The 25,338-nt window shown below is 42.5% G+C and overlaps 1 protein-coding gene across 1 annotated transcript in view; it reads left to right on the top strand.

Annotated features, from left to right (window-relative positions):
• Ctnnd2 (catenin delta 2) overlaps positions 1 to 25,338 on the top strand; it is a 413,610-nt gene that overhangs the window by 273,027 nt on the left and 115,245 nt on the right. Inside the window, exons 10-11 of the mRNA XM_059276731.1 lie at positions 5,551 to 5,668; positions 10,589 to 10,774. Of these exons, the coding sequence (XP_059132714.1) occupies positions 5,551 to 5,668; positions 10,589 to 10,774 (304 nt within the window). The remainder of the gene's footprint in view (positions 1 to 5,550; positions 5,669 to 10,588; positions 10,775 to 25,338) is intronic.

The following is a 25,338-nucleotide window of genomic DNA, read 5'->3' as shown; positions in this document are numbered from 1 at the left end:
CAGGCAAGGCACAAATGAGAGAAGCTCTCACAACTTGTGTCCCAACCTCATGGGATGCCAGTTTAAACTTCAAGTATTACAGTTGCTCTAAAGGAACCCTGGAGTGAGGCAGGAGGTAGTGGAAAGGTTAAGGGAATTACTGTGGTTTGCATTTGAAGTGTCCCCAAAATGCTAATTTGTTGAAGGCTTTGTCTCCAGCTACTGGCATTATTGAGCACTTATTGGGTGATTAGAATACAAATTTATCAATGGATTAATCTCTTAAAATTTCATAGCTGAATGGGCCTGTTAGAAGGTAGGGTCTTGGTTGAGAAAGTGGGTCACTGGGAGGGGGATGTTTTGTAGGGGTATGTTTTGGTCCAGGACCCCTCTTCCCATGCCTGTTGTTTCCTGGATACTGTGAGGTAGGCAGCTTTCCTCTTTATATCCTTCTGCCGTGATATACTACCTCACCACAATCCTGAAAGCAACAGAACCAGACAACCCTGGACTGAGATCTATGAAACCATGAGCAAGAATTAATCTGTTTCTTAAATAAGCTGTTTCTTAAGCTTGTCAAAGCAACGAAAAGCTAACTAAGCTAACTAAGGCTTAGAAGATGGACACAGTATTGCTCTTGTCTAATCCTGGAAACTGTGATGGTCAGAGTTGATAGGTTACTGGTAGAAAGAAGGACATTCTGGATCAGTGGTCCTCACCTTCCTACTGCTGCAGCCCTTTAATACAGTTCCTCATGTTGTGGTGACCCCAACTATAAAATTGTCTTTGTTGCTACTCCATAACTGTAATTTTGCTACTGTTATGAGTTGTAATATAAACATCTCATACGCAGGATAACTGATATGCAACCCCTGTGAAAAAGCCAAAGAAACAGGTTAGGTGGGAGGGAAAAGTTACAGAGACACCAAAGGGGGAAAAACACTTTCCATTTTGAGAGTGAAAGGTCCTCCCCTAAGCCCCTAGGTTGTAGATTCATGTGAAACAAGAATGTCTGACAGTCTCCAGGCTGCAAAACAGAGCAGTTCTCTCCACCATGCCCTGGGTCATCTGAACCGCCAGAGGAAAGCACACCTGAAAGTGAACCCTATTGCTTTGTTGTTTCTTGGAAAACTGAGCTTTCTCTGAATAAGCCAGGTGGAGGGAATAGTGGCCAATTCAAATTCAGAAGCGAGCATCTGATATTTGTACGTAAGCATTTTACATGGAGGTAAATCATCAGTGCATTAGAAGTGTCCCCCAACTTCCTGAATTCCATTCTGAATGAATAAGTGAGCATATTTAAGTAGCCAACTTGCACCGAGAACCTACCACAAATGTATCAGGCAGCCAGTGCTAGGTATGCACATGTTTCAGCCCTCCAAAAGGGAACACTGTAAGATAAAGTCCCGTTCTTAGGGATTCCCATAAAAGATCAATGGTGCTCAGCAGTGGCAGTTCAAAGAGCTAAGGGAGTGTAGAAGAAGAGGCTAATTCCAATGTTAAATTCCTAAACCCATCCCTTGGTTTTCTATACAGTTTGATCTCTCACATGCCGACTTTTTGTAGCAGACACATATATTACATGAAATGATATTACCATTCACATCTGGTCTAAATCCCCTGTGGATCCTAGAAGAGCACTGTATGTTGAATTTAATTTAAACAGGTACAGTGAGTAATGGAGGATCAGAGAAAAATATCCAGTAGCCCTGAGGATGAGGAAAACGAAGCAGCTGTCTGGATGCAAAGGAATAAAAACTTGGTCTTTTAATCAGAAGATAGAGAAACAAATTGTATCAATTTTTCATAGACAAAATAATCAAAAGAATGCCCTGAAATCTGAACCTGTTTAATAATATGTTGATAATTCAACCAGGGTTACATAGATTATTTCTAGGGGGTTATATAGATTATTTCTGGGGCTAGATAGTATCCATGTATTCAAGGTTTTCACATAGAAACTTTTAGGAACTTTTCCATGCTGTGGTTTGTTTTTTTTCATATAATTTTGTTTGTTGCACAATTTCTAGACAGATTTAGAAATTGCCTGCCCCGTGATGGACAGAAAAATGATTTAAGTACAGTGGGCATAAGGACTCTCTATGTTAGGCATTGGCTCATTGTCAAATACTTAGCTAGGTCTATGATTAAAAGTAGCCACTCACTTATTGTGGCTCATAACTAGCAAAACATTCATAGTCGATAGGTAGGAACAGAGATTCAAGCTGAGATAATGTGACGCTTATGTCTCTATGGTGTCCTAGTGGCATCTCTACATTTAAACCGTCAGCTGGCATGACTCCACTTTAGTGATCATCAAAAGTCTTCAACAATAATGAACACTGAGTGTCACAGTGGGAGAATAAGCTTGTTTTTTAGGGAAGAGCAAGAGGCACATGATGGTTTGAACGTGAAATGTCTCTCATGGGGTCTGAACACTTGGTGCCCAGCCTGTGGTGCTGCTCTGGGAGGCAGTGGAGCTTGGGTAGCAGAGGTGGGCCACAGGGTGGAGACAGGAGGATGGAACCTGCTATGGCTTCCAGTTCCTACTTTCTCCTTCCAGCTGTGACCACCATGTGAAATGTTCTGCCACAAGCCCTGCTGACTTCAACACCACTGTGCACACCCACCCCACTCTCACCCCCACCCCACCCTGAATGCAGTGACAGGCTGCATCTTCTTCCCGTATATGGTGAGGATGATAACTAAGACACCCTCCTTCACCTCACAGCAGAAACAAAGGCCATCCTAACAGGTGTTTACATATGCAAGAATAGTTTATTCAAAGTATAAACCCAAATCCAAATGCATCTAGAAAACCGTCTCTAGAATAGAGATACTACACATGCTCTTACATTCATCTAAGGCGTACATACTGAGCCTCCTCATAGATGCAAACAGTGTGTGTGTCTGTGTTTGTTTGTGTGTGTGTCAGTATGTCTGTGTATCTCTACATGGGTCTATTTGTGTGTGATTCTATGTAGGTGTGTGAGTCTGTGTGTGTGCATATGAGTCACTGTGTGTGTGTGTGTGTGTGTGTGTTTGTGTGTGTGAAAGTATATGTATGCATGTGTGTCTTAGTCATTTTCCTTCTCTATTAAGGTGTTATTACCATTTATGTATTTATTTATTTAGAGACAGTGTCTTGCTCTATAGCCCTGGCTTACCTATAACAACCTTTGTAGACTAGGCTAGCTTTGAATTCACAGAGCTCTACTTACCTCTGTCTCTTGGGCACTAGTATTAAAGACATGTGCCACCAAGCCTGACTAGTCTTTCTTATTTCTCAGTACCTTGCACGTTTCAAAATAGGAGCAAATTAATATTTTTTGGAAGAGGCTGAACTCAAATCAAATAAAAACTAGGATAAAGAAAAATTTTGGAATTACTATTGGCAACATATAATGTTGGTGAAGTTTTTCATTCCTGCTATTATTGGCTGGTCCTGTACATTTGTTGAATCACAGTGAAATGAATCCCAGCTAATTGTCAAGTCTTGTAAAAGGAGGCAGTTTGCTACCATGATAAGCTTAAACAGCAAAAGGGCTGAGGTTATCAGTGAAGGGAGGAGACAGATGCTAGGGTATACATAAACCATCTCTAAGGAGTCTGTCTGGATTCCCTAATTATTTGGGAAAACTTTCCCACCGAACAAAAGTCACACACACATTGCTACCCAACATTCTTCTTGCCAAAAAAGAATAACTGAAATTTTTGACAAGCTTCCTGAATGTCTTCAGAGTTCAACCTGGTGGAAATCATTTTTAGGTGGCATGCTCTAGAACATTCTGTTATAATTGCCCTTCTAGATTGGAACAATATCACCATGCCTTTCACAAGTTCTTTCTAACAGCAAGTTAGCTCCTCCTCCTACTTCATCCCCACCAGATATCTTCTCAGAAACAAAGGTTAGAATTTACAAGACCTCACATTAAAATGTTTTTAATATTTACCTAGTCATCTCATCTAAGCACCTAAAATCTTCTATTTATATTTTAAGATCAATAAAAAATCCTATTTAAATTGAATAACCTTTCATAGTGTTATATTAATGTACTGATGGATCCTATTTTAACCCATCCTATAAAACATTTAGATATCAAAGTAAATAGTTAGGATCAGTAGCCTTTTCACAGCATTACGCCTGTTTTCTTTTCATTAAAATAAAATCCCAGACAAAACCAATCACCCAGATTCCTTGTCAGCCCTGTAGCATTCAAGTTTCCTTCTTCCATTGACTTACATTCCATTGCATCCCCTTCAGAAACTCTCAGAACCTCCTGGGGAGGCTAGGGGTCTGGGCGCAGGAGGTGTCAGCTCCTTCATCTTCAAACAGTTTAGTGCCAGCAAAGGAAACTGGGAGTGAAATGAGAAAGCACCTTGTCAGCCAAGGTGATGGGATGAAGTCACCCTTTCTGCCTTCACTCCAGACTCTGCCCCAATGCACAGACTCTTGTAGTTAGCCTCTGTGGCTCCCAACAATCAGCAAAGAGCACTGCTCCTGCAGTAAATCCATCCATGGAGTTAAGTGTTCAGATACCATGCTCTGTATTATCCAAGAGGTGAATGTTACCTACCTCCACCCAAGCTTTTAGAATCAGACTCCAGAGTAGAGTGTAACTCCATTCTAGCTGCCTTCAAGGTCATCATCAGGATTCCCAAATTTGAGGACCATTGCAATATCTCATTCTCTTGCCCCCATTTCCCTTGTGCTCTCACATGCTTCCAATCTTGTTGTACCATCTACAGATTCACCTCTTCCAGCATTCTTTCTGTGTGGTCCATAGCCATTGCAAATAAATAGATAGATAGATAGATAGATAGATAGATAGATAGATAGATAGATAGATAGATAAATCATAAATATAGATAGAAGAACATTTTAGGTAACAGAATAAATAAACAGCACTCTCAAAGAGTCTCTAATATCATGCCAGGGATTCTTCATCTACTCAGACATCACATGTCTTTTGTAGAGCTACAAGAGTGTCTGTCTGCTTCTTAACCATGTGAGGTATTACAATAGGCTCCTTCTGTTGCCTTTAGCTCAGGATATGCAACACGGGAAAGAGTGTGGTGTACCTCCTTCCTATGGGCTGTGTCAGAGGCATCCCAATGACACAAAAAAGTTTGTCCCTAGAATGAATTCCTACCAGTATGCTTCTGACAGGGATGTGGAAGGTATATGTTCAAGGCATAAAAAATGTGTCTCTTAAGATATTTAGTAAGTTGGAAGGTCTTGCTGTGAAAATACTTGAGATTTCTTAAAGAAGAATGTTCAAAAAACTTCTGATTCCATCTTCAATTGTAAATGAGGTGAACTTCCCACGTTTCTAGAAGTCTCTAATTCTCAAGAGTCCCAGGACTCCGACATATCATGTTGCATTCTCTCTTTAACAAGTTGCAGTAGATGCTTATGAATCAGCTCCAAGATGTGTCTGTTGAAGCTATGTCTATTTGCTAAAGCTACACTCTCATTAAACACTGTAAAAAGGAAAAGAATTTCCTTCTGAAAGGGTGGTCTCTTGGTGGCCACAGTGAAGGTCACTGACATGTTCCTTTGCTTTTCAGGAATGTAAGTTCAGCTGGTGAGGAGGCCCGCCGGAGGATGCGGGAGTGTGACGGGCTCACGGATGCCTTGCTGTATGTGATTCAGTCTGCGCTGGGGAGCAGTGAGATCGATAGCAAGGTTGGTGGTGTTTGCATAGATCCAGATTCTTAATGAATAAATGTGCTCCAGAGATTAAGCAACAGCTAGCAGCCATGGGAAGCTATTACAGTATTTCATACTTATGTTCTGAGCCCTATCTTGATATAACTACAACAATGATCTAACATCTAAAGGGATGCTCACTCTAGCTTAGAACCAGCATTTGAAAATCGCTGTTTTTGAGAATTCAGGAAGTTAAAGTGAAATTTAGATTGTTGTTAGTAAATCAAACCATGGATTTCCCAGATGAGTAAACTTTCACACATCTGAGCCTCCAGCTTGCACTTTAAAAAAAATTATTATTTTGAAGATGAAGATGTTGAAATTTGAATAATTATAAATTCTTATAAATTAAATTTTGATAACTAATTATTTAATTATACTAAAGGCTGTTTTTTTTAAGTGCCTGCAAAACCTTTTTTAAATTTTCAAAAATGTTCAATTAAAGCACTTGCCACTCCTGCAGAGGACCTGAGCTCAGTTTCCAGATCCTACATTGCAGCTAATAACAGTCTGTAACTCCAGTTCCAGGGGGTCCAATGGCCTCTTCTGGCTTTTGTCAGCATCAGGCCTATACGTGGTATACATACTTACATGGAATGAAATAATCATGCACATAAAATAAATATAAATCTTAAATAATAGTTGAGTATGCTTAGCCATTAATTAGCTTTATAGGTGAATTAACATAACACTTCTTAACTTTGACTATACCTTAGACAATGTTACCAATGTCTGAGCCTGTCACCCTGAAGAGTTGGGTTCAAGGTGTCTTGCAGGAGTATAGTCCTGTGAACACTGGCTCCACCCAGTTGTAAACACCACTGTCCTCCCATCACTGATACCCACCAGGCCTAAAGCCAGACCTGCAGCACTAACTTCAAGCATGGGATGTTATATAATAAAGACTTAAGCCTCCCTCTTCTATGAAGTCCCTTAATAACCATTGTAGACCTATCAATATTGTTGACAAGAAAATTGAATCCCTAAACTGGTGACCAGTCAAGAAATCTTGAGTATTTACAGGAGTCTGTTAGTGTAATAGACACATGAGTTATGGAAGAGCTTGTGCAGATAGTTCACTGCCACAGCAACGCTGAGCATTTTAATATTCACAGTATCCAAAGGCTGAGGATACATGGAAATGCTAAGTCTGTGAGTCTGCTGGATCCAAAACAGCTTTCCCACTGTCTGGACCTTGCAGATGAATAAAATAAAAGCCACTGCCTCATGTCTCTGCCTAGCTCCCCTGCTCCTATCTCTGGAGGTTTTAGGCAGTTTTCAGGCACAGGGCTTGGGCACCATCATGTTATGTGGCATAAGCGTCATTGTCTGACCATTTGGATGAGCAGACTCCTAATACAACTGGGAGACCAAAGACATGATCTGTTTTAATATCCATGTTTTTTTCTAAAAGAAATTGAAGTGGAGGGTTTCTCTAGACTAGAGTGAGAAGACTTGAGTATCCTTGATAAGTAGGGAGTGTGTTGAGCTGGGCATCAGAACAGGGCCAGTGTCCAATGCCCTCTCCATCCCCCGCTCACTAGAGCACTGTACACAAGTGCTCTCAACTTGTGACAGGAAGGACTGTCTTAACCACATGCCCTGACTGTTAAAGGGCTCCATCCAATGTGATCCAGGCTTTGCTGGCTGGATCGTACTATTGACTTTTAACGGATTATTATTGCACCATAATTTTCCACTCAGCCCTCAGTTTGGCCGCTTCTGAGCTTTCGCAGTGACAAGTTAGAGGGGGAAACATGAGTGCACATTGTCTTTAAGGCCAAAGAAGTTAATGAATAAGAGCCTGGATTCCATGCAAGCTCGTGGCTCTGCTCCTATAATTGGGACAGTTTATTGAATGGCTAACATATGGTGGAGCGGTCCACAGATGACTCCCAAATTAGTCTGTTCTAATAGAAAATAAGGAGTCAAAATGACCCTGGTGACCAAGAAGAACACTAAAAAGCGCTGTTGACAGTAATGGATGTCACAAACCTAGCCACCAGACGCCACGCGTCTTCTGCCGGTGTCCCTGCTCTTCCTTCTCTTCTTTTCCACGCTCCCTTTAGAGGAATGCTCTTAAACTGGGAACCTACCTAACCCAGCCAGACTACCCAACTCCAGGAAGCTTCATAAGGGGTGCAGTTTTCTTCTCCGGGCCCTCTCCTTCCTACCCTCCCTGTAACATGAATTTTAAAAGGTCTTATTAATAAAAACAAACCCAGAGCCAGGTATTGGGGTGAACGCTGAAAGATCAGAGAAACAGAACCAGCCACAGCTAACCTTACCTCACCAATTCCTCAGCTGACCTCGTTTCCTCAAACTGGAAGCCTCTGAGTCCTCATCTGGAGTGAATCTCAGCTGAACTGCTGCTAAAAACCTAAAAGCTTAACCAGGCTCTAATTCTTGGTCCTCACGCCTTATATACCTTTCTGCTTCCTACCATCACTTCCTGGGATTAAAGGCGTGAGTCACCATGCCTGGCTGTTTCCAGTGTGGCTTTGAACTCACAGAGATCCAGATGGCTCTCTGCCTTCAGAATGCTAGGATTAAAGGTGTGTGTGCTACTATTTTCTGGCCTTTATGTCTATCTAGTGGCTGTTCTGTCCTCTGACCCCAGATAAGTTTATTAGGGTGCACAATATATTGGGGAACACAATATCACCACACCTCCCAGCTCCCTCTTTCTCTCCAGCTTCTCCCCACACCATCTCCCTAACTGCGGAGTGGTTATAAAGCACTCCTTGAAACTAGAGCTTTGGTCTCCGCGGTCCTGCTGGAGGAACACCGAAGCCCCAGGGGAGAGAAACCACGAGATGAGAAGGAAGGAAGGAAGCTTTCTCTCCTGAGTCCTTGATGGAAGAGAAATCAGTTTGAGATGATTTGAAAATTGTCTTGACTTGTGCCATAACATTTTCCTTTCAAGGAGAGACGTGTCTGTCTTTCATGTGTCGTCCTGTGCTTACTTGCTTTCATGCCGGCTTCCTTTCCTGATGCGGAAAGGATGCTTGAAACAGAAAATCAAGTTGGCTCAAAGCCTGTGGGATTAGCAGCCATGAAACCTTGGCAAGCTGGAAAAAAATTGCTAAGGATGGCATGGGCCGCTGAGTACATCCTGAGCACTGCTTTTCTTAACTGACAGTCACACCGCCCCTAATCAGGTAAAGAGCACAGGCTACCCTTTACCAGGTTCCTGCCAGTGAGGGCAGTAGGCCAGGATTGGAGTCCGGTGGCTCTGTCTGTTGTGGCACTGACCCCAGACGGAGGGAATGGCTTTCAATGGTGAGCTACCTACAGTTGGCTTCACCCATCCCTCTTCCCTCTGTGGCATGAAAGTCTGTTTCCTGCTTTTAGGACCCACATAGTGGGTCTCTGAAACATGATCACCAAGATGCAAGCGTTTTCAAAATAAAATTGGGTCTTTTTCTCCTCCTTATTGTTTTCCCTTTCTTAAGATGTGTATTTTAATTCTCTATCTCACCCCACCCCTGCCTGCCCCTGTCTTAAGTTCAGAACAAAATTTAAAGGTCAATTTTGGGGCCCCATGATATGGCTCAGCCTGTAAACATGGTTGCTGCACAAGGCTGGCAACATGACTTTGATCCACAGACCACACAGTGGAAGGAAAGAAACTTCTCCAGAGAGTTGTCTTCTGACCTCCCCGTGTGTGCTGTGGCATGCATAGGCAACACACAGACACAAATACATAGACAGAAATACAGAGACACACAAACATATACACAGTAAATAAAGTAGATTTTTAAAAGTCGGCTTTCTTTCAGGGAAGCACTTTCTGCAGAGGGGCAAAGGACAAATGCACAGGATCTCGGTCTCAACTCTCTGGTTTCCCGATAGCAGCCTGGGGTGGTCATAAACACCTGGGCATGCTGGGTTTGCTTTCGAATTATTGTGAGACAAGCCTCAGGTTGGCTCCAGCCTGCAGATACAGCTTACTGAGCTTTGCTCTCTACTTCTGGAAACTACTAGAACTTACTTTGTCTCACCTCCAAAACTTACTGGTGACAGCAACAAACGGCACCAAGTCTCTAAATTCATCCCATCCTCTCCACAGCCCTGTGATGCTGGTGCTTTTATCAGGACTGGCTTACTAATGAGGAAACGGAGGCACAAAAGGGTTAGTCCCTGCACAAAGCCACGCAGCCATTGGGCAGAGCTAATATTCACACCAAAGCCAAGACAAAGTGTTGTATGTCCCATACTTAGGGCCTCCCAGGTGTGGTCTCCAGCATTACTGAAACTGTATATTTCTTTTTTTTTTTTTTTTTTTTTTTTTTTTTTTTTTTTTTTTTTTTTTTTTTTTTGTGGTTTTTCGAGACAGGGTTTCTCTGTGTAGCTTTGCTCCTTTCCTGGAACTCGCTTTGGAGACCAGGCTGGCCTTGAACTCACAGAGATCCGCCTGGCTCTGCCTCCCGAGTGCTGGGATTAAAGGCGTGCGCCACCACCGCCCGGCCTGTATATTTCTTGATAAACGATGTGCAACAGCATCCCCATCCAGAGCCGAACTAAATCCACTCCCTGTGATCTTAGTGACTTAGAGTCCTAAACTCCAGGCAGGAGTTGCCTGTAAATGGTGATCTTGTTGTTGCAAATTTGTCCAATTCGCACAAGTACATTTTGATTACCCGTGACTGGTGTTGGTTGAAGTACCTAACATTGATGATAATTGTCTCAAGTGAGAAATAGTGTTAGGACCTTCCAAGCTTATCCAGATTCTTTCTGTTGCAGCTGTTAGTGGAGCCCTTGAAAAAGCAGGAGGTAAACGCATCTGAGGACCAATGTGTCCATGGAGACTGACTGCCTTTCCAGGGTGGAGGCATCTGCTGAGTCACTTACACTTACCCCTCCATTTCCCTTTTTCTTTTGGGGATGCTGCAGACCGTTGAAAACTGTGTGTGCATCTTGAGGAACCTCTCATACCGGCTAGCAGCAGAAACGTCTCAGGGACAGCACATGGGCACAGACGAGCTGGACGGACTGCTCTGTGGGGAGGCCAATGGCAAGGATGCGGAGAGTTCTGGGTGCTGGGGCAAGAAGAAGAAGAAAAAGAAATCCCAGGATCAGGTGATGCTACAGGCTCGCAGCTGCATGCCATTATCCCCTTCCTCACTAAGATATTAAAGCTGTGTCAATATATGTATAGATGCGGGGCTCTGCATTTACAATATATGGTGAAATCGCTAGTGTGCCTACATGATTTTCCTGTCTTCCAGTTCAGGATGGATAGAAATTTCCAAAGGAAAGAAAAAGCCATCAACATACTCTGATGACCCAGTTCCTAGAGTGTAGGTAGAAGTAGGTACTGATACTTGTATGTTGAGTGACCAATGTGTTGAATCCTCTTTGGGGATGGAGAAAAGCAGTTGCCATGAAGGTGATGGAATGCCCAGGACAGGAAAAATCAGGTAAGAAGGGAAGTGGACAGAAGAGGCATGATATACAGTGTGTGTTTGACAATAGGTTTCAAAAGCCTTGGTTATTGTCTTGTTTAACCTAGGGAAGTTGGGGTGAGAGTTCATGGGCTTTACAACTGGATGATGTCAGAATTTGGGTCTTGGGGAAATTACAATTTTGGTAAATTCAGAACACTGCAGCCAGAGAAGGATAAAATGTTCTGCACTATAGTCCCCTCTAAGAAGACTCCCTGCTGCACAGTGAAGGCCAGGAGGCAGCTGTCCTCAGGCTGCTGGTGAGAACAGCCTTCAGTCTGTTGCCAGGGTCCCTGGGATCTAAAAGCCCTCACACTCAGTGCCTCTAGGACAAGGCATGATGGAGTGGCCCATCTGCAAGCAGCTGAGAAGCCTGCACTGGAGTAGACTGTTTCCAGACACTGCACCTGTCCCATGGACACCAACCCTCAACTCTGCACAGAGTGTCCACCTTCCCGCAGACGTGAAAGTCTCACATTCAGTGTCCTTCTCTGGACACTGAGGTCACATGGCTAGCTTTTCCTGGACACTGTAATAATGCTTCCAATTGATGAGAGTTTTGTCAACCCATGACCTCATTGAACTGAAGAAGTGTCTGCTAAAGAGAGACAAGGGCCCATAGCCATCTTTGTAGGCAAATTTTGAATCCAAGATGATAGATTTGTTTGCCAATGTATTTGTTCAGACAATAGTGCAATATCCTAAGTGATATGGGAAATAGTTTTACTTCAAGTGTAGTTTAAAGAAAGTGTTGTCCTTAGAGTAAGGATGAACAGGAATGCCCTTTAAATCTAATTCCTAAGTTTATCTGGAAGGCCTCAGTATCAGAAGTCCATAGCTGTGAGTATCAGCTCTGTGCAGCTCCTGAGTGCTTCCCAGGTACTTCCCACAACTTCCCCTGTCCTACTTACCCATGCCTCTGAAAGGGCCATGCTCCTTGCCTTGGGCAGAGCCTTCCCACTCTGGGATCTGATCCCCAGTTCTGCCTTTTCCTCTGTCACAAGTAAGAGCTTTGCACCTCCAATCTTCTTCTTGAATGGATTGAAGGACTGAATTGTGATTAATGCAGCTACGTAGTGCCCTCCCACCACAGGGTTGCAAAGGGCATCTCATCCGTGTTCACTGACTATTTTAATGCTGGCATTATACTAGCTGCCATGTCAACCTTCAGTATTGTTTTAGGAGATCAGAGAGCCAGAAAATACAGTTCTGCACATTCTCCCCTTGAGCCAACTAAAACAGGAACTTATGAAGATACAGTGGGTTCCCCTTGTGTGTAGCCATGTTCTGTGACCACAGGGCCCACACTGCTTTCCCCTGGAAATAACATCCATGGCATAAAAGTACAGAGGAGAAAGCATCTCTCACCACAGTAGGAATGTGCTGGGAAAGCCTCAAAGGCTGGACCACCTAGACGAACCAGGTAACTCTGGATGGCTCATTCAGGAAACAACTCTAAAATGTCAGTATTAACAGGAGGAGCTTTTCACTGATGTTTGTTTGTTTTTTGTTTTTTTTTTGTTTTTTTTCGAGACAGGGTTTCTCTGTGTAGCTTTGCGCCTTTCCTGGAACTCGCTTGGTAGCCCAGGCTGGCCTCGAACTCACAGAGATCCACCTGGCTCTGCCTCCCGAGTGCTGGGATTAAAGGCGTGCGCCACCACCGCCCGGAGCTTTTCACTGATGTTGCACCCACTCCCATGTCTGGCTTCACCCCAGGTTTGGGGAGCTACTCCCTTTCCTGAGCCTCTGGTCAGACCTTAGTGTTTTACTTCATAAAATCCTGACCTGGTACACAACAGTCCAAACTCTGCCCAGATGTCCCTTATGAAGTCTTGGATGACAGAAGGGATCAGTGTTGATTGGGCTCAGAGAAATGAGTAACCAGAAGAGAAGGAACATTGTGGGCCTCGCCCAATCACAGCCCTTCTCTCAGGGTGTAAGCCTTGTGGTGAAGCTCTGAGAAGGACTTCGCAGGGTTCACACTATGCTTGTAGCCACATCCTATGATAATTTTCAACTTTTCAACATTGAGTGTGATTAAACTAGTCATAGGTTTTGCCAAAAGTCAACTTAAAATGGTTTATGCTTCATTGCTCCCATTTTTCATAAGAATTTTCTTGAAGAATGTTTTGCTGAAACCTCCAAAAGTTAAAATGCTGTGGCATGATGTTGTCTACAAAGACTCTTCAGAATTAAATAGCAACCAAATCATAATTTTTTTTGGTTTCTTTGTTTTTGTGCTTGATTGGTTGGTTGGTTTGTTTTGGGCTTTTTTTTTTTTTTTTCTAGATTTTCACCATGAGCTAAATATATACAAAAACTATTTGGAAATTCCAAACATTCAATGTCAAACTTAATTGGGGGTGCAAACTGACAACTGTGTTGGCTTGGAAAACCGTTTGGTGTAATTTGTCCATTTCAGTATAGCGTTTGAATAGTCCGAGGTGAAAACCGTTTGCAGTTACAGACTGGTGGAAAAAACAGGGGTGAAGATCCAAAGACTGCACACAGGGTGACGGCAGAATCTGAGATAAATGAGCAATGCAGGCAAGGTTCTGTGGACTCCATGCTTTCTGCAGGGGGAGAACTCTGGTCTGTGGTGCTACCTGCTGGGGAAGAGTGATGCTGGGGCCAGTCCAGCTTCTCCAGGTTAGACTAAGAAGTGATTTCCCTGGCCATGCCCTGTAGTGCTTTGCACATAGGGGATGAGGCCACCATTTGGAAACAGGAGTGAAGGAGCCTACAGGAATTAGAGGCAGGATCCAGGACCCCAGTTCATCACCCTTACCAGGTCACAGCAGGCTGAGCAATGCAGGTACCCCAAGGCCCCTGTAGGACAAAGCGTAGTTGTCTTCTCTAACTCCAGACCAGCAGACCACCAATGACCACTTAGCAACACCATTTAAAAGTAGTGCTCAAGCTGCATGCCTGGGGTACACACCTATAATCCCAAAAATCAGGAGCCTGAGTCAGGAGGATAGTCATGATTTCAAATACAGCCTAGCCTCATTGTAAGACCCTGTCTCTAAATTACCAAATTTGCCTAGAAGCATCCAGAGAGTTCTACATATATAGCTTTAAATATGATCAGAATATCGTCTGACCCTGGGATCTCTGCTGCCCCAAAGTCAGGAGTTGGCTGTGCCTTGCTTCTGCTCTTAGCTGCTGTGTATGCTGGACAAGCGCTCAGCGCCAACCCTACCACCACCCCTCAAACCTGGGTTTTTAAGGAGTATTTAGTGGTTTGAAGAAAATACATAATACAAGCTTTAAAAGTGGTAGAAAGCATTTGAGTATACAAATGTAGATGTATAGATGACAAAGATACAGATGAACCTTCCTCAATTTCATGATATGTGTGTCGTATGAACAATGAAATGTATGTGTATGCAAAATAGTCTAGAAAAATACAATGGGGTCCAAGAACACCTGGTTCTGATCATACTTAGTAACGTTGTTTACAAGTAATGTTCAAGCCAGATGCCTGTGGTACACACTTGTAATCCCAACAATCAAGAACCTGTGGCAGGAGGATTGCCATGAGTTCAAATACAGCCTAGCCCCTTCGGAAGACCCTCTCTCTAAACAAAACCAAGATGTTGGGATATTGTTCAGCTATAGGAAATTTCCCAGCAGGCATAAGGACCCAGGTCTGATTCCCAACACTGCAATATATTTATAATTCCAAAAGGTCCTGGGTAGTGAATTTCTTGTATTACTATAAAAATGCATGACTCTTTTCCTCTTATATTTAAGATGCCTCAGAAAGAGGTGGAAAGGCCTATATAAAACCAAAGGATTTGTATTCACAACACAGACCTCCCACTACAGAGGAACCAGACAGTGACCAGGAAGCCAGATCAGGACATCACAACTGGTTTAATGATGGCCCTAGTGCTTAATGTTTTCTAGATACTTGAATCCACCCCTAAATTTGGCTTTAATGGCCAGGCACAGTAATGCCCTCCTTTTTTTTATTTAAAATTTTTTTTAATTTTACCTACTATCCCCAGTTCCCCCTCCTTCCCCTTCTCCCACCCTTCTACCCCCAATCTCAGCCCCCATCTACTCCTCAGAGGGGGTAAGACCTCCCTTGGGTAATCAACAAAGACTGGCATACCAAGTTGAGGCAGGGCCTAGCCCCTCCCTGCTGCATCAAGGCTGAGCAAGGTGTCCCACCATAGGGAATGGGCTCCAAAAAGCCAGTTCATGCGCCAGGGGTAAGTCCTGGTAGTGCATTCCTTTAATCACAGCACTTGGGAGGCAGAGGCAAGTGGGTCTCTGTGTTTGAGGCCAGCCTGGTCTACACAGCAAGTTCTAGGCCAGCCAAGGCTACATAGTGATATACTGTCTCAAAAAAAAAAATGTATTTTGAACCTTAGAAGAACCTATACAATTCTGCAGGTCAGGTTTAGTTATAAGATAAAAATCTCAGAAATGTTTCCTTGAGTTCTTTGATAGGTCTAGTTTGGAAAAATGTATACCATGAAGGTTATGTCACATTCTTGCTTTCATTTAACTAAGTGATTGCTATGGAAACATACCTGAACTATCACCCTGAGTATGGACCTATGTGAAAAGTGTGTGCTTTGCCCTCTCCTATAAAAGCTCTTGGCAGCCAGCTCTGCTCAGTGTCTGTTGCTGAACCAAAAAGCCCAAAGTCCCTGGTGTCCCTTTCTGGAAAAAACTTCCCCAAATAATGGTCAGGATTCTCTGTGCCCTAAAGTACAGTTTGTGATGACAGTCTAGCCTCTCAGGGCAATGGAGAAACCTGAAAAAGTAGAAGACAAAATTAATATATTTCCTCTTTTGCACCTCTTATACAAAGAAGCCCTTTGGGGTTTGTTTTTCAACTTGGCACATGACCAAGGACCTGATACCGGTGCACTGATGGGTTCTGCGCCATCGTAGCTGAAGGGTCACACCACACTGTCCTACTCTTGGCTGTAGGCCAGGCAGACCTAGGCCTCACTCAGCATGAGCCTGGCACTGGGAAAAACTGCTGAGATAAAAGCAAGCAGAAACAACAGGGTCCTCTAGAGCTCAGATTCCCTGTCCCGGGAGTCGCCAGGAAGCCCTCCTCTCAAAGAGATGAAAAGTCAGGTATGTGTTCAGATGAGTGACAGGAAATTGATCGGGTTCCAAACATGATTCTGACCCAGTGTTTTAAACAGGATAGATTTTTCTGCTGTGATCATCTTCGTCGCATGATCTGGTGCATCATTATCACTGTAAGAGATAATATTTTGCTTCTTGCCGAGTTCCTTCCTCGGTTATAGATGCTAAATGCTTAGATTAGTGAAAAGTTGCATCTGTGAAACTCTCCTTGGCATTGCTTCACTATATCACTGCAAGAATGACTCCTCACAACCAAATGAAACCTCAGTTCCACTCTTCCAGAGCAACCCCGTGAAAAAACTGCCTGCTGGTCCCTAATCTACTCCATCTCTTCATTTAGTTAGACTTCTCTCATAGTCTCTGGAATTGGATACATCAGTGGGTCTTACCGAGGGTGGATAGAAGGTCTGTATGGATCTTTTTTATATATGTGACTTTCAGGCTAACACCTGGCACTAGCTGTGCTATATGGCCATTGAGGTGTAGCCTCTGGTACCTCTAGGTCTTGTTTAAAGTGGGTGTTCACAGCCAGGATGTGTCCAGTCTCATTTTTTTTCTTTCCTGAAGAGATTGTGTATCAAAGTGACTGTGAGATGGTAAATCCAACAATCTACTCTTTCTTGAATTTCATCTTCTCTGCATATCACATTGACAATCAGCATCTAGAATTATCAAGAAACCTAATCTAATACACATTCTACATTAACACCTTTTAAGAGCTTAGAATATGTAGACTGAGAAGATGACTCAGTCAATAAAGTACTGAATTCTCTCTCTGAAATCTGTAAAATAAGAAGCTGGACATGGCAGTGTGTCCGTCCCATCCCAGCACTAGGGATGGGCATATGGGACCCCTAGATTACTTATATGTTCTTCCTGGTTAGAACGACAATGTCTAAAAAAAAAATTAAAAGATGGTTTGTGCCTTAAGAACAACACCTGATGATATTCTCTGGTCTACATACATGCACACACATCCAACCCAAATATACAAGCCCACACATATGAGCACACACACTCAGGTACACACATAAATACATACATATATGCATACACACATAACTTAGATTTTTGCAGGCATGTACATGTCTGTCAAAGGATCCTTGCAAACACTGTTTTATACCATGCTGGAATAAAGGAATACTTTGACCTCGAGGGATCATCATAGCATTCTTGAATGCTACCATGTACCCCATAACCTTCTATAATGTTCTTCAATCTTTCAGATTTTAGTCCAGGGCTCCAGTCTTTTGGAAGCCCATTAAGTCATGTGTATGATATTGGCCTGAAATGAGACTCTGATACTAGATAGTGTGCAATATCTGCAAGCACAAATATAAACTTTGTTACTCATTCAAAACGTTACATTGGAGACTTGAGTTCATTCGGCAGTGTTTCCTAGCAGACAAAGCAAGTGTTAATTATGAAAAGAAATCCAAGTGGCTACCACCTCTTGATTCTGTATCCACAGATGCAACCAACTGTAAACAGAATACTCAGAGGGAAAAAAAAGTCTGTTCTAAACATCTTCAGACTCTTGTAGTTATTCTTGAAATAATACAGTATAGCAGCTATGTTCACATAAGTTACACAGTGTTATATACATCTAGAGATGGTTTAAAGCAGACAGTTGGGCACAGGTTATATGCAAACACAGCACTATTTTTGCGTGGGAATTTGAGCATGGATTTTGGTATCTGCTGAGGGCCCTGGAACAAATACCCTCCAAACCACTAAAAGATGACTGCATATATACCCATCATGTGTAAATAGTATGTAGGCAAAATAGAAACATACTACAAGAAGAAATACACATGCATACACAGCATCCTTGCCTGTGGGAACAAATTTAATGTTCATACATCCATCATACATCTGTTGTTTGGTTGGGTGCAGACACATAGATTCTTCTAGCAAATCTTTCCCACTGCTGCAGACTACCACCCTACAATTGTGAGGAGCAGACGCTTTATATCTTTCAGAGCTCTTATCTTTAGGAGACAGAGCCCCTCTTCCTGGTCCAAGAGCTCTTCACATCCGCAGTCCATAAGCAGAAACAGACAAAGAAAACAAGCCTTTCCTTCCCTTTACACGTATCACCAATCTCCAGGTGGCCTGTGCTTCACAGCAGCACCATAGCTGCCTGGGGTTCTGCAAAGTAGAGTGCTTCCCTAGAACCTCCTGGATCCTCTGTAAAGTACCCTTCAGCATGGCCTTAATGAACACAAAGGGATACAATGGAATATTAAGTTGGTTCAGTGGGAGATCTCTCTGAGAAAAGTATCCTTGTTCAAATTGTGTAGCAATACCTGCACATGGTAGTCATAGTAGATCTTTTATTTATTTCATTGTTCAAAAACTCGCTGCAAAGAATGCAGCCCTTTCTTGCAGGCACTCAGGCGACCTCTCCTCTACCTGCCTTGGCCCCTCTGTGATGGGGAGAAGTGTAGGGAAAGCCCGCTGTTCTACTGCCAACCACTTATCACCCGATACAGCATGGCCTGTCTCCTTCCTGGCAAATAGCCCTTTAGTCTGAGAAGCAGAAAAGCTACTGAAAATTCCATCCTGGACTCATGCCATGGTGTGCTGACCCAAGCCTTTGCTTATAGAAAGTTTGGGTTGCTTCCATATTCTCGTTGATGTAAACTGTGGTAAACATTTGTGTAGTCAAATCTCACCTAGCTCTTTAGCTACTTCTTAAAGATTGATTCTCCACCATGAAACATCTAGACCAAATGAATGTCTTAGGACTTTGGATACACAAACCAATATTTATGTTTTTGCATGTGTCTGGCATATGTAAAATATGATTTTGATCAAATGTAAATAGACGTGTGTGTATGAGTGCGTGCACACACGCATGTGGAGGCCACAGGTTCCTCCATTGCACACCTCATTTAGACAGGGTTTCTCACTGTACTGTAGCTTAACCATTGGACAAGATCAATGGAGTCAGCCAATCCCAGACATCCTTTTGTCATTGCCTCCCATGTGTGGGGATTGCAAGTGGAGGCCACTATGTCTGGCTTTTTTCCGTGGGTGCTGGGTTCCCAAACTGAAGTTCTCGTGTTTGAACATGCTGACTGAGCCCCCCCTCCCCCCAGTATTTGTCTTAATTACTCCGCAAGTGATAATTTAAACAGATGAATTTGGTTTTACATAGATAATCACCTAGTGACTGTGTCCTTTGTGACACTATTGGTGACCTTAAATTTTCATGTCTTAATGTCACAGTGGCCGCCTTCTTTCCAGACAGTTTTCTTCTTATTAGTAACCAGGGTTTTATTTTGCTGCTTAATCCCACTTCCTTTCTGGCCATCTGCTGCTTTCTGTCACTCCTGCTGCTGGCTGCAGCCTTGTCTCACTCCACTCTCACCCCACCATATGCTGGGATCTTGTTGACTTAAGACACCGTATTCAGTGTTGCAGAAGCAGCACATGGCACATTCCCAGGAAGACTGGCTAGCTGCACAGTCCCATTATTTCCATCCATGCCTGAGATTCTTCTCCTTCTTCATCACCTCTAATAGCACCTCAAAGGCATTGATTAAGTTCAGGGAGATCGCAGACTGAAAAATGCATCTTGATTGAATTTGCTTAGTTTTACCCCCAAGACTATTGGACCAGGGTTTCTGGATCTAGCACTGAAAACGTTTTGTACTGGATAATTCTCTGTGTTGGGTCTGTCCTGTGCATTAGTGTTTGTCAGCATCCCTAGGCTCAACAAGTAGATTCCAGTAGCACCTCTTCCACCAGCTATAACAACCAAAACTCCTTCCAGACATTGCCCGTTGCCCCTTTGAAAGGGACAACTCTCCAGTGTGCAAGACCATCTGAGTCACCAAACAAATAATCAAGACAATAGTTATCAGAAAGATGTTAACATGCCAGAGACAGTGCCTCTGCAGATAGCAGACTTTAGGTTTCCCTAGGCTAGGATAGGAAGGCTGGAGCAGGAGAAGAATTCAGGATGAAAACAGTGCCACTCCAGTGGTTTCGACACAGTGATGTGGAAAAGGGTACCGATGATTCCAGTAAGGCTGAGCTGCCCTGGTAACACATCTTCTATCCTGAGGATGTACTGTCCAGTCCCCAGGCTGTCCCCGGGGCTATCTTGGGATGCCTTTGCCCTGCTACTTTGTAGCAAAAGCCCCCTCTGTTATCTCCTCCTTGACACAAGTGTTCAGTCTCTGGAGAGCCTAGAGACAATGCAGTGTCTGGCAAATGCAGCTGACTAGCCCCATCAACTCCGCCCAGCCTCAGCTATGCTCTGTGGCCTCTGTACAGCATTTGCAGAAATCCACACAACTGAGCTACCATCACTTTTGGAATTCCCAAAAGACAGCATGAAATATCCTTTCCCTTCTGGCTTACAGCTAGAGTTTTTAAATCCCTTCCCCTGCCATCTTTCTCCCACCACACCCCCATCCCCAAAAGGCTGGGAGTGGTGAAGAATATACCCTGAAGGCGAAAAATCATTTTGTGCTCTTCAGATCATACCTCACAACATGAGGATTAGGGAACGTGGGGTTAGACTGTTACTCTTGGAGGCATTGTATCCAGGCTGCAGCCCAATGAAATCAAACCCAGTTTGAGAAAAGATCCTGTATACTAATCTGTTTTGTCTTCCTACATTATACAGCCTGTGGCTTCCCCAGGAAGGAAAAAATGGGATCTTAAGTCAGACTGTTCCCCATTGCTGCGAATTCACTTCCTTTACCGTGCAGCAGCAATTCCTGTCTCATTTGTTCTTTAGTTCACTGGAATTCCTTTAGGTAGAGTTTGCCTGAGCATATACAATGGCTGTGGTTTTCCCTAATTGGCCAAGAAATCTAGGAACTATGGATACATTCTGCTGGTAAGGCTGACCTTTGCTGTCTGTGTCCCTAAGATACAGCTCACCAAGAAAACATATTTTCAGAGCATCAATTTAACTGGCTGAGACTGGAGTAAGGCCATTGGCACTCTGGGCGGAAGAAGCCAGTCTTCTGATACTTCTCCTTTGGTGGGAATCCTTCGACCAGTGTAATCAGTGGGTTTTATTTGTTAGCAAGTCGGTGGTACACAGCCTAGGGCATGTGAGACCAGACAGGGAGGACACTGAGAGCTGGTAAAGAAGAGCTGAAATCATCCTGTACTTTTCTCCGTATTCAGCATGAGGTTTGGGATTAATAATGAAAATTATCCTGTGAGTCTTCTTAGGACCCTGTTTGCAAAGTCCCTTTGTAAATTGTATTACATCGTCACCTGGTTTTATTGGTTTCTGATTTTTATCCCTAAGTTATGTCTTTCTCTTCATATAAAGGACAAATGACTTCAATTCTTCAATCCTTAAACTAACTGTAGTAGAAACATTTTAAGTAGAATCTGAACCCAACAAGGAAACCAAAGAGAAGTGTAATAGATTTTAACTGCCACTTGGTAATTGTACATACTTTGGAGTGCAGTATGATATTCTAGTCCATACGAGCAGTTACAATAATTGCATCAGCATGGTTGACATATTCATCTTGTAAAGTATATGTCATTTGTGTTGGAAACATTTGAACTCCTTCCTACCAGCTATTTTTAAAGCATTTTTTAAATACATTTGCTTTTTTATTGAAAATAGGTGCTTTTCATACAACATATTCATACTCATTGGGTAGCTGAGGCTGGACTGCAACCTCTTATCCTTCTGGCTTCAGCTCCCAAGTGGGGATTGCAGGCATGCACCACCATGCCAACATTTCATGCACCACCAAGCCAGCATCCCATGCACCACCATGCCAACATTTCATGCACCACCAAGCCAGCATCCCATGTACCACCACACCAGCATTCCATGCACCACGCATCCCATGCACCACCACACCAGCACCTCTGGTGCTCTCACCCTGTTTTGTCCTATTCCAATTTGTTTGCGTTTGTTTTATCCTATTTTTATTCTTCTTCAGATGCCCATTTGTTTTCTAACAAGAAACAGAAAGGGTGTGGATTCTGATGACGGGAAGATGGAGATAATCTCTACTAGCTATTTTGAAGTAGACAATTACTTCTTGCTAATTACTGTTATAGTGCTCTGCTATAAAATACTGACCGTTGCTCTTGCTCACTGGCAGCACCTGAGCATATGTGACCCACCCCCTGATACCTGTCACTCTTGGGTTATTTTCTTCATAAGCACACATTTCTCCCAAGAGCCACCGTCACCCGCCCTCCTGCCGCCAGCCCTGCTCATAGTAAGCCAGTACATCCAAATTAACTAGTCAAGCAGCTTGTCATTCTCTCTTCAAAAGACAAAAAACAAAAACAAAAAACAGAAAACAAAAAAAACCTTCTGTGCATGATCATCTGATGATCCTTGGGAAAGTACATGTTTTCAATACTTGGCAGTTTTAAAGAGTACAAGTAATAAATTACTTTCTGCTGGTATACATTATGTAGTTGTATATTTGAAGCTGGTGGGGAAAGTGTTGGCAACATGTCACTGGGTGAGGCACTGTCTAGCGTGGCAAACACAACCTCCCATGTCCATTCAAAGTTTATTGCCAGCCTGTTCTCAAGAGTCCTTCATGGCAAAGAGGTCACTGTGCAGCTAACCAGTTCTCTAACATGAAAGTTTGTTCATGCTTTAGCATGTTATCCTTTGAAAACAATCTCTGGTTATAACCTGCTTGATCCTTAACTTTATAAACTGTAAACACAAGGCAAAACCCTCTATTCTAGTGAATTCCAGGATCTTTAGCTTGCAAAACATAAGAAAACCTGGTCTCAAAGACAAAACAACAACAACAAAACACACACATTAAAAATAAAATGGTCACTTCTTCCTTCACCCAGTTTGCCACTTTTTAGAAATGTTAGATGCATCATATATTTAAATTTACACGTGATATATTTCCATTATTGTAAAGAGCTGTATACCATACAGTTACGCATACATCCTTACCCAGAAATAGATTAGCATTAATAGTTTGTTCCACTTCTGTAGGGTGGGGATTTTCATTTGGAATTCTGTTCAATCTATATATTGTTTTTGATGGAAATTTCACTTCACAATATATATAATTATACCAATCCATGAGCATGGGAGGTCTTTCTCTAGTCTGGTGTCTGCCTCAATCTTTCTTCAGACAAGTATTTCCATTGTAAAGGTTTTTCACCTCCTTGGTTAAGTTTATTGTCCAATATTTTTTAGAAGCTATTATGAAAGGGTGTGTTTTTCTACTCATTATCTTTCTCTTGGGGTAATTTCTTTTTATTAGAATATAAAAAGGCTACTGACTTTTGTAAGTTGATTTTGCATCCTGCCACTTAATTTTTTTTTAACTCCTAAAATTCATCTGGAACCACAAAAGACCCCAGGTAGTCATAGTGGTCCTGAGCAGAAAGAACAATGCAGATGGGTCACCATTCTAGATTCCATAACACACTGCAGAGCCGTGGTGATAAAAATCGCATGGTACCGGTACAAAAACACACAGGTAGACCAATAGAAAAAACAGAAAACCTGAACATAAATGCGCATATTTGCAGCTATCTGATATTTGACAAAGATGCTAAAAATAAATACACACTGATGAAAAAGACAGCATCTTCAACAAATGGATGCTGAGAAAACTGGAGGTCCACATGCATAAGAATGAAATTAAGACCCATATCTGTCACCCTACACAAAGATCAATTCCAAATATATCAAAGATCTTTATGATATACATGCAAGTGCTAGAAGAAACATAAGTGGTACCCTACACAATATAGGCATAAGAAATAGAATTCCATTTGTTCAGGAATTAAAGCCAATGATTAATGAATGGGACCTCATAAAACTTCCATACGGCAAAGAAAGCACTCTGCCAAGTGGAGAGGAAACCCACAGAGTGGGAGAGAATTCTCACAACTCTGCATGTGATGGGGGATTGATACCCTGAATCAACAAATGAAAAACAGAATCAAGAAAACAAATGACTGAATTTTAAAGCTTGGGATATAGATCTGAACAAAGATTTCACAAAAGAAATAAAAATGGGTAAGAAATACCTTTAAAAGTACTCAGCATCCTTAGCAATTGGGGAAATATAAATTATAACTACTTTGAGATTTCAGCTTACTCCAGTCAGAAAGGCTAAGTTCAAGAAAACAGCTGTTGGAAGGAGGAAGTAGAGGAGAGAAATGATGTCCATACGGTACTAATATCTGAAAAATTTTTATTACTACTGTATATCACCATATGGTCTATTTTTAACTTCATAAGAATTTTCCAAACTGATTTCCATAATGCCTTATCCAGTTTGTAATCACAACAATAAATGATGGTCCCCCTTCCTCCACATACCTGTCAGCATTTGCTGTTCATATGTAGAGATATGAACACATACCCCATTACTGAAGACACTATACACTTTGGACACAGGACTTGGAGAAGTTAGTGGAACTGACCCAAAAGGCTCCTTTCTGTGGACTGACTCTCATAGTATCTAAAACCAAAAGCAAATCAGTGGACCTACCCAGCTGTAAAGGATGTGAACCACAACAATGAGCAGCATGGCAAGATGTCCACGAGGGTACAGTAGTGGCACTTATATCTTCCAAGTAACCAACAATTGTCTAATTGGACTTACAACCTCTTCAATGGGAGGAAATGCACACCTAGTCCTGTAAACCTACCCAACTACCCATGGCTGGTGAGGTGATGGGCCCTGAACGAAAGCCTATTACTGTCTCTTTCCTAATCAGTTTAATTTCTAACTTCACTCTGAACACATTTTATACCCAGAGATAAATGTAGATCTCACCCATTATCAAAGAAAGGTCTTTTTTTTTTAGCAGATAGAAACCATTGCAGAAATCCACAACTTGTCAAAATTCAGAGAACAAGTAACTGTGGGTATCCAAATCCACTGGATACAAACACAGCACACTTCTACACCTAAGGTTGAGGAAATACTGTGGAAAACAGGGCAGAAAGATTGTAAGAACCAGAAGACTAGAGCATCTGCTGGGAGATACTGTCAGCTGTATACTACAGGGATGCTATACCTATAAAATCTCAAAAATTGTGACCTAAACAAGACCAGCACCAGTTGACATGCCAACATG

Source organism: Peromyscus eremicus, chromosome 11 (assembly GCF_949786415.1).
Source record: "Peromyscus eremicus chromosome 11, PerEre_H2_v1, whole genome shotgun sequence".
Taxonomy (NCBI): domain Eukaryota; kingdom Metazoa; phylum Chordata; class Mammalia; order Rodentia; family Cricetidae; genus Peromyscus; species Peromyscus eremicus.
This window is presented reverse-complemented; position numbering and strand designations above follow the sequence as displayed.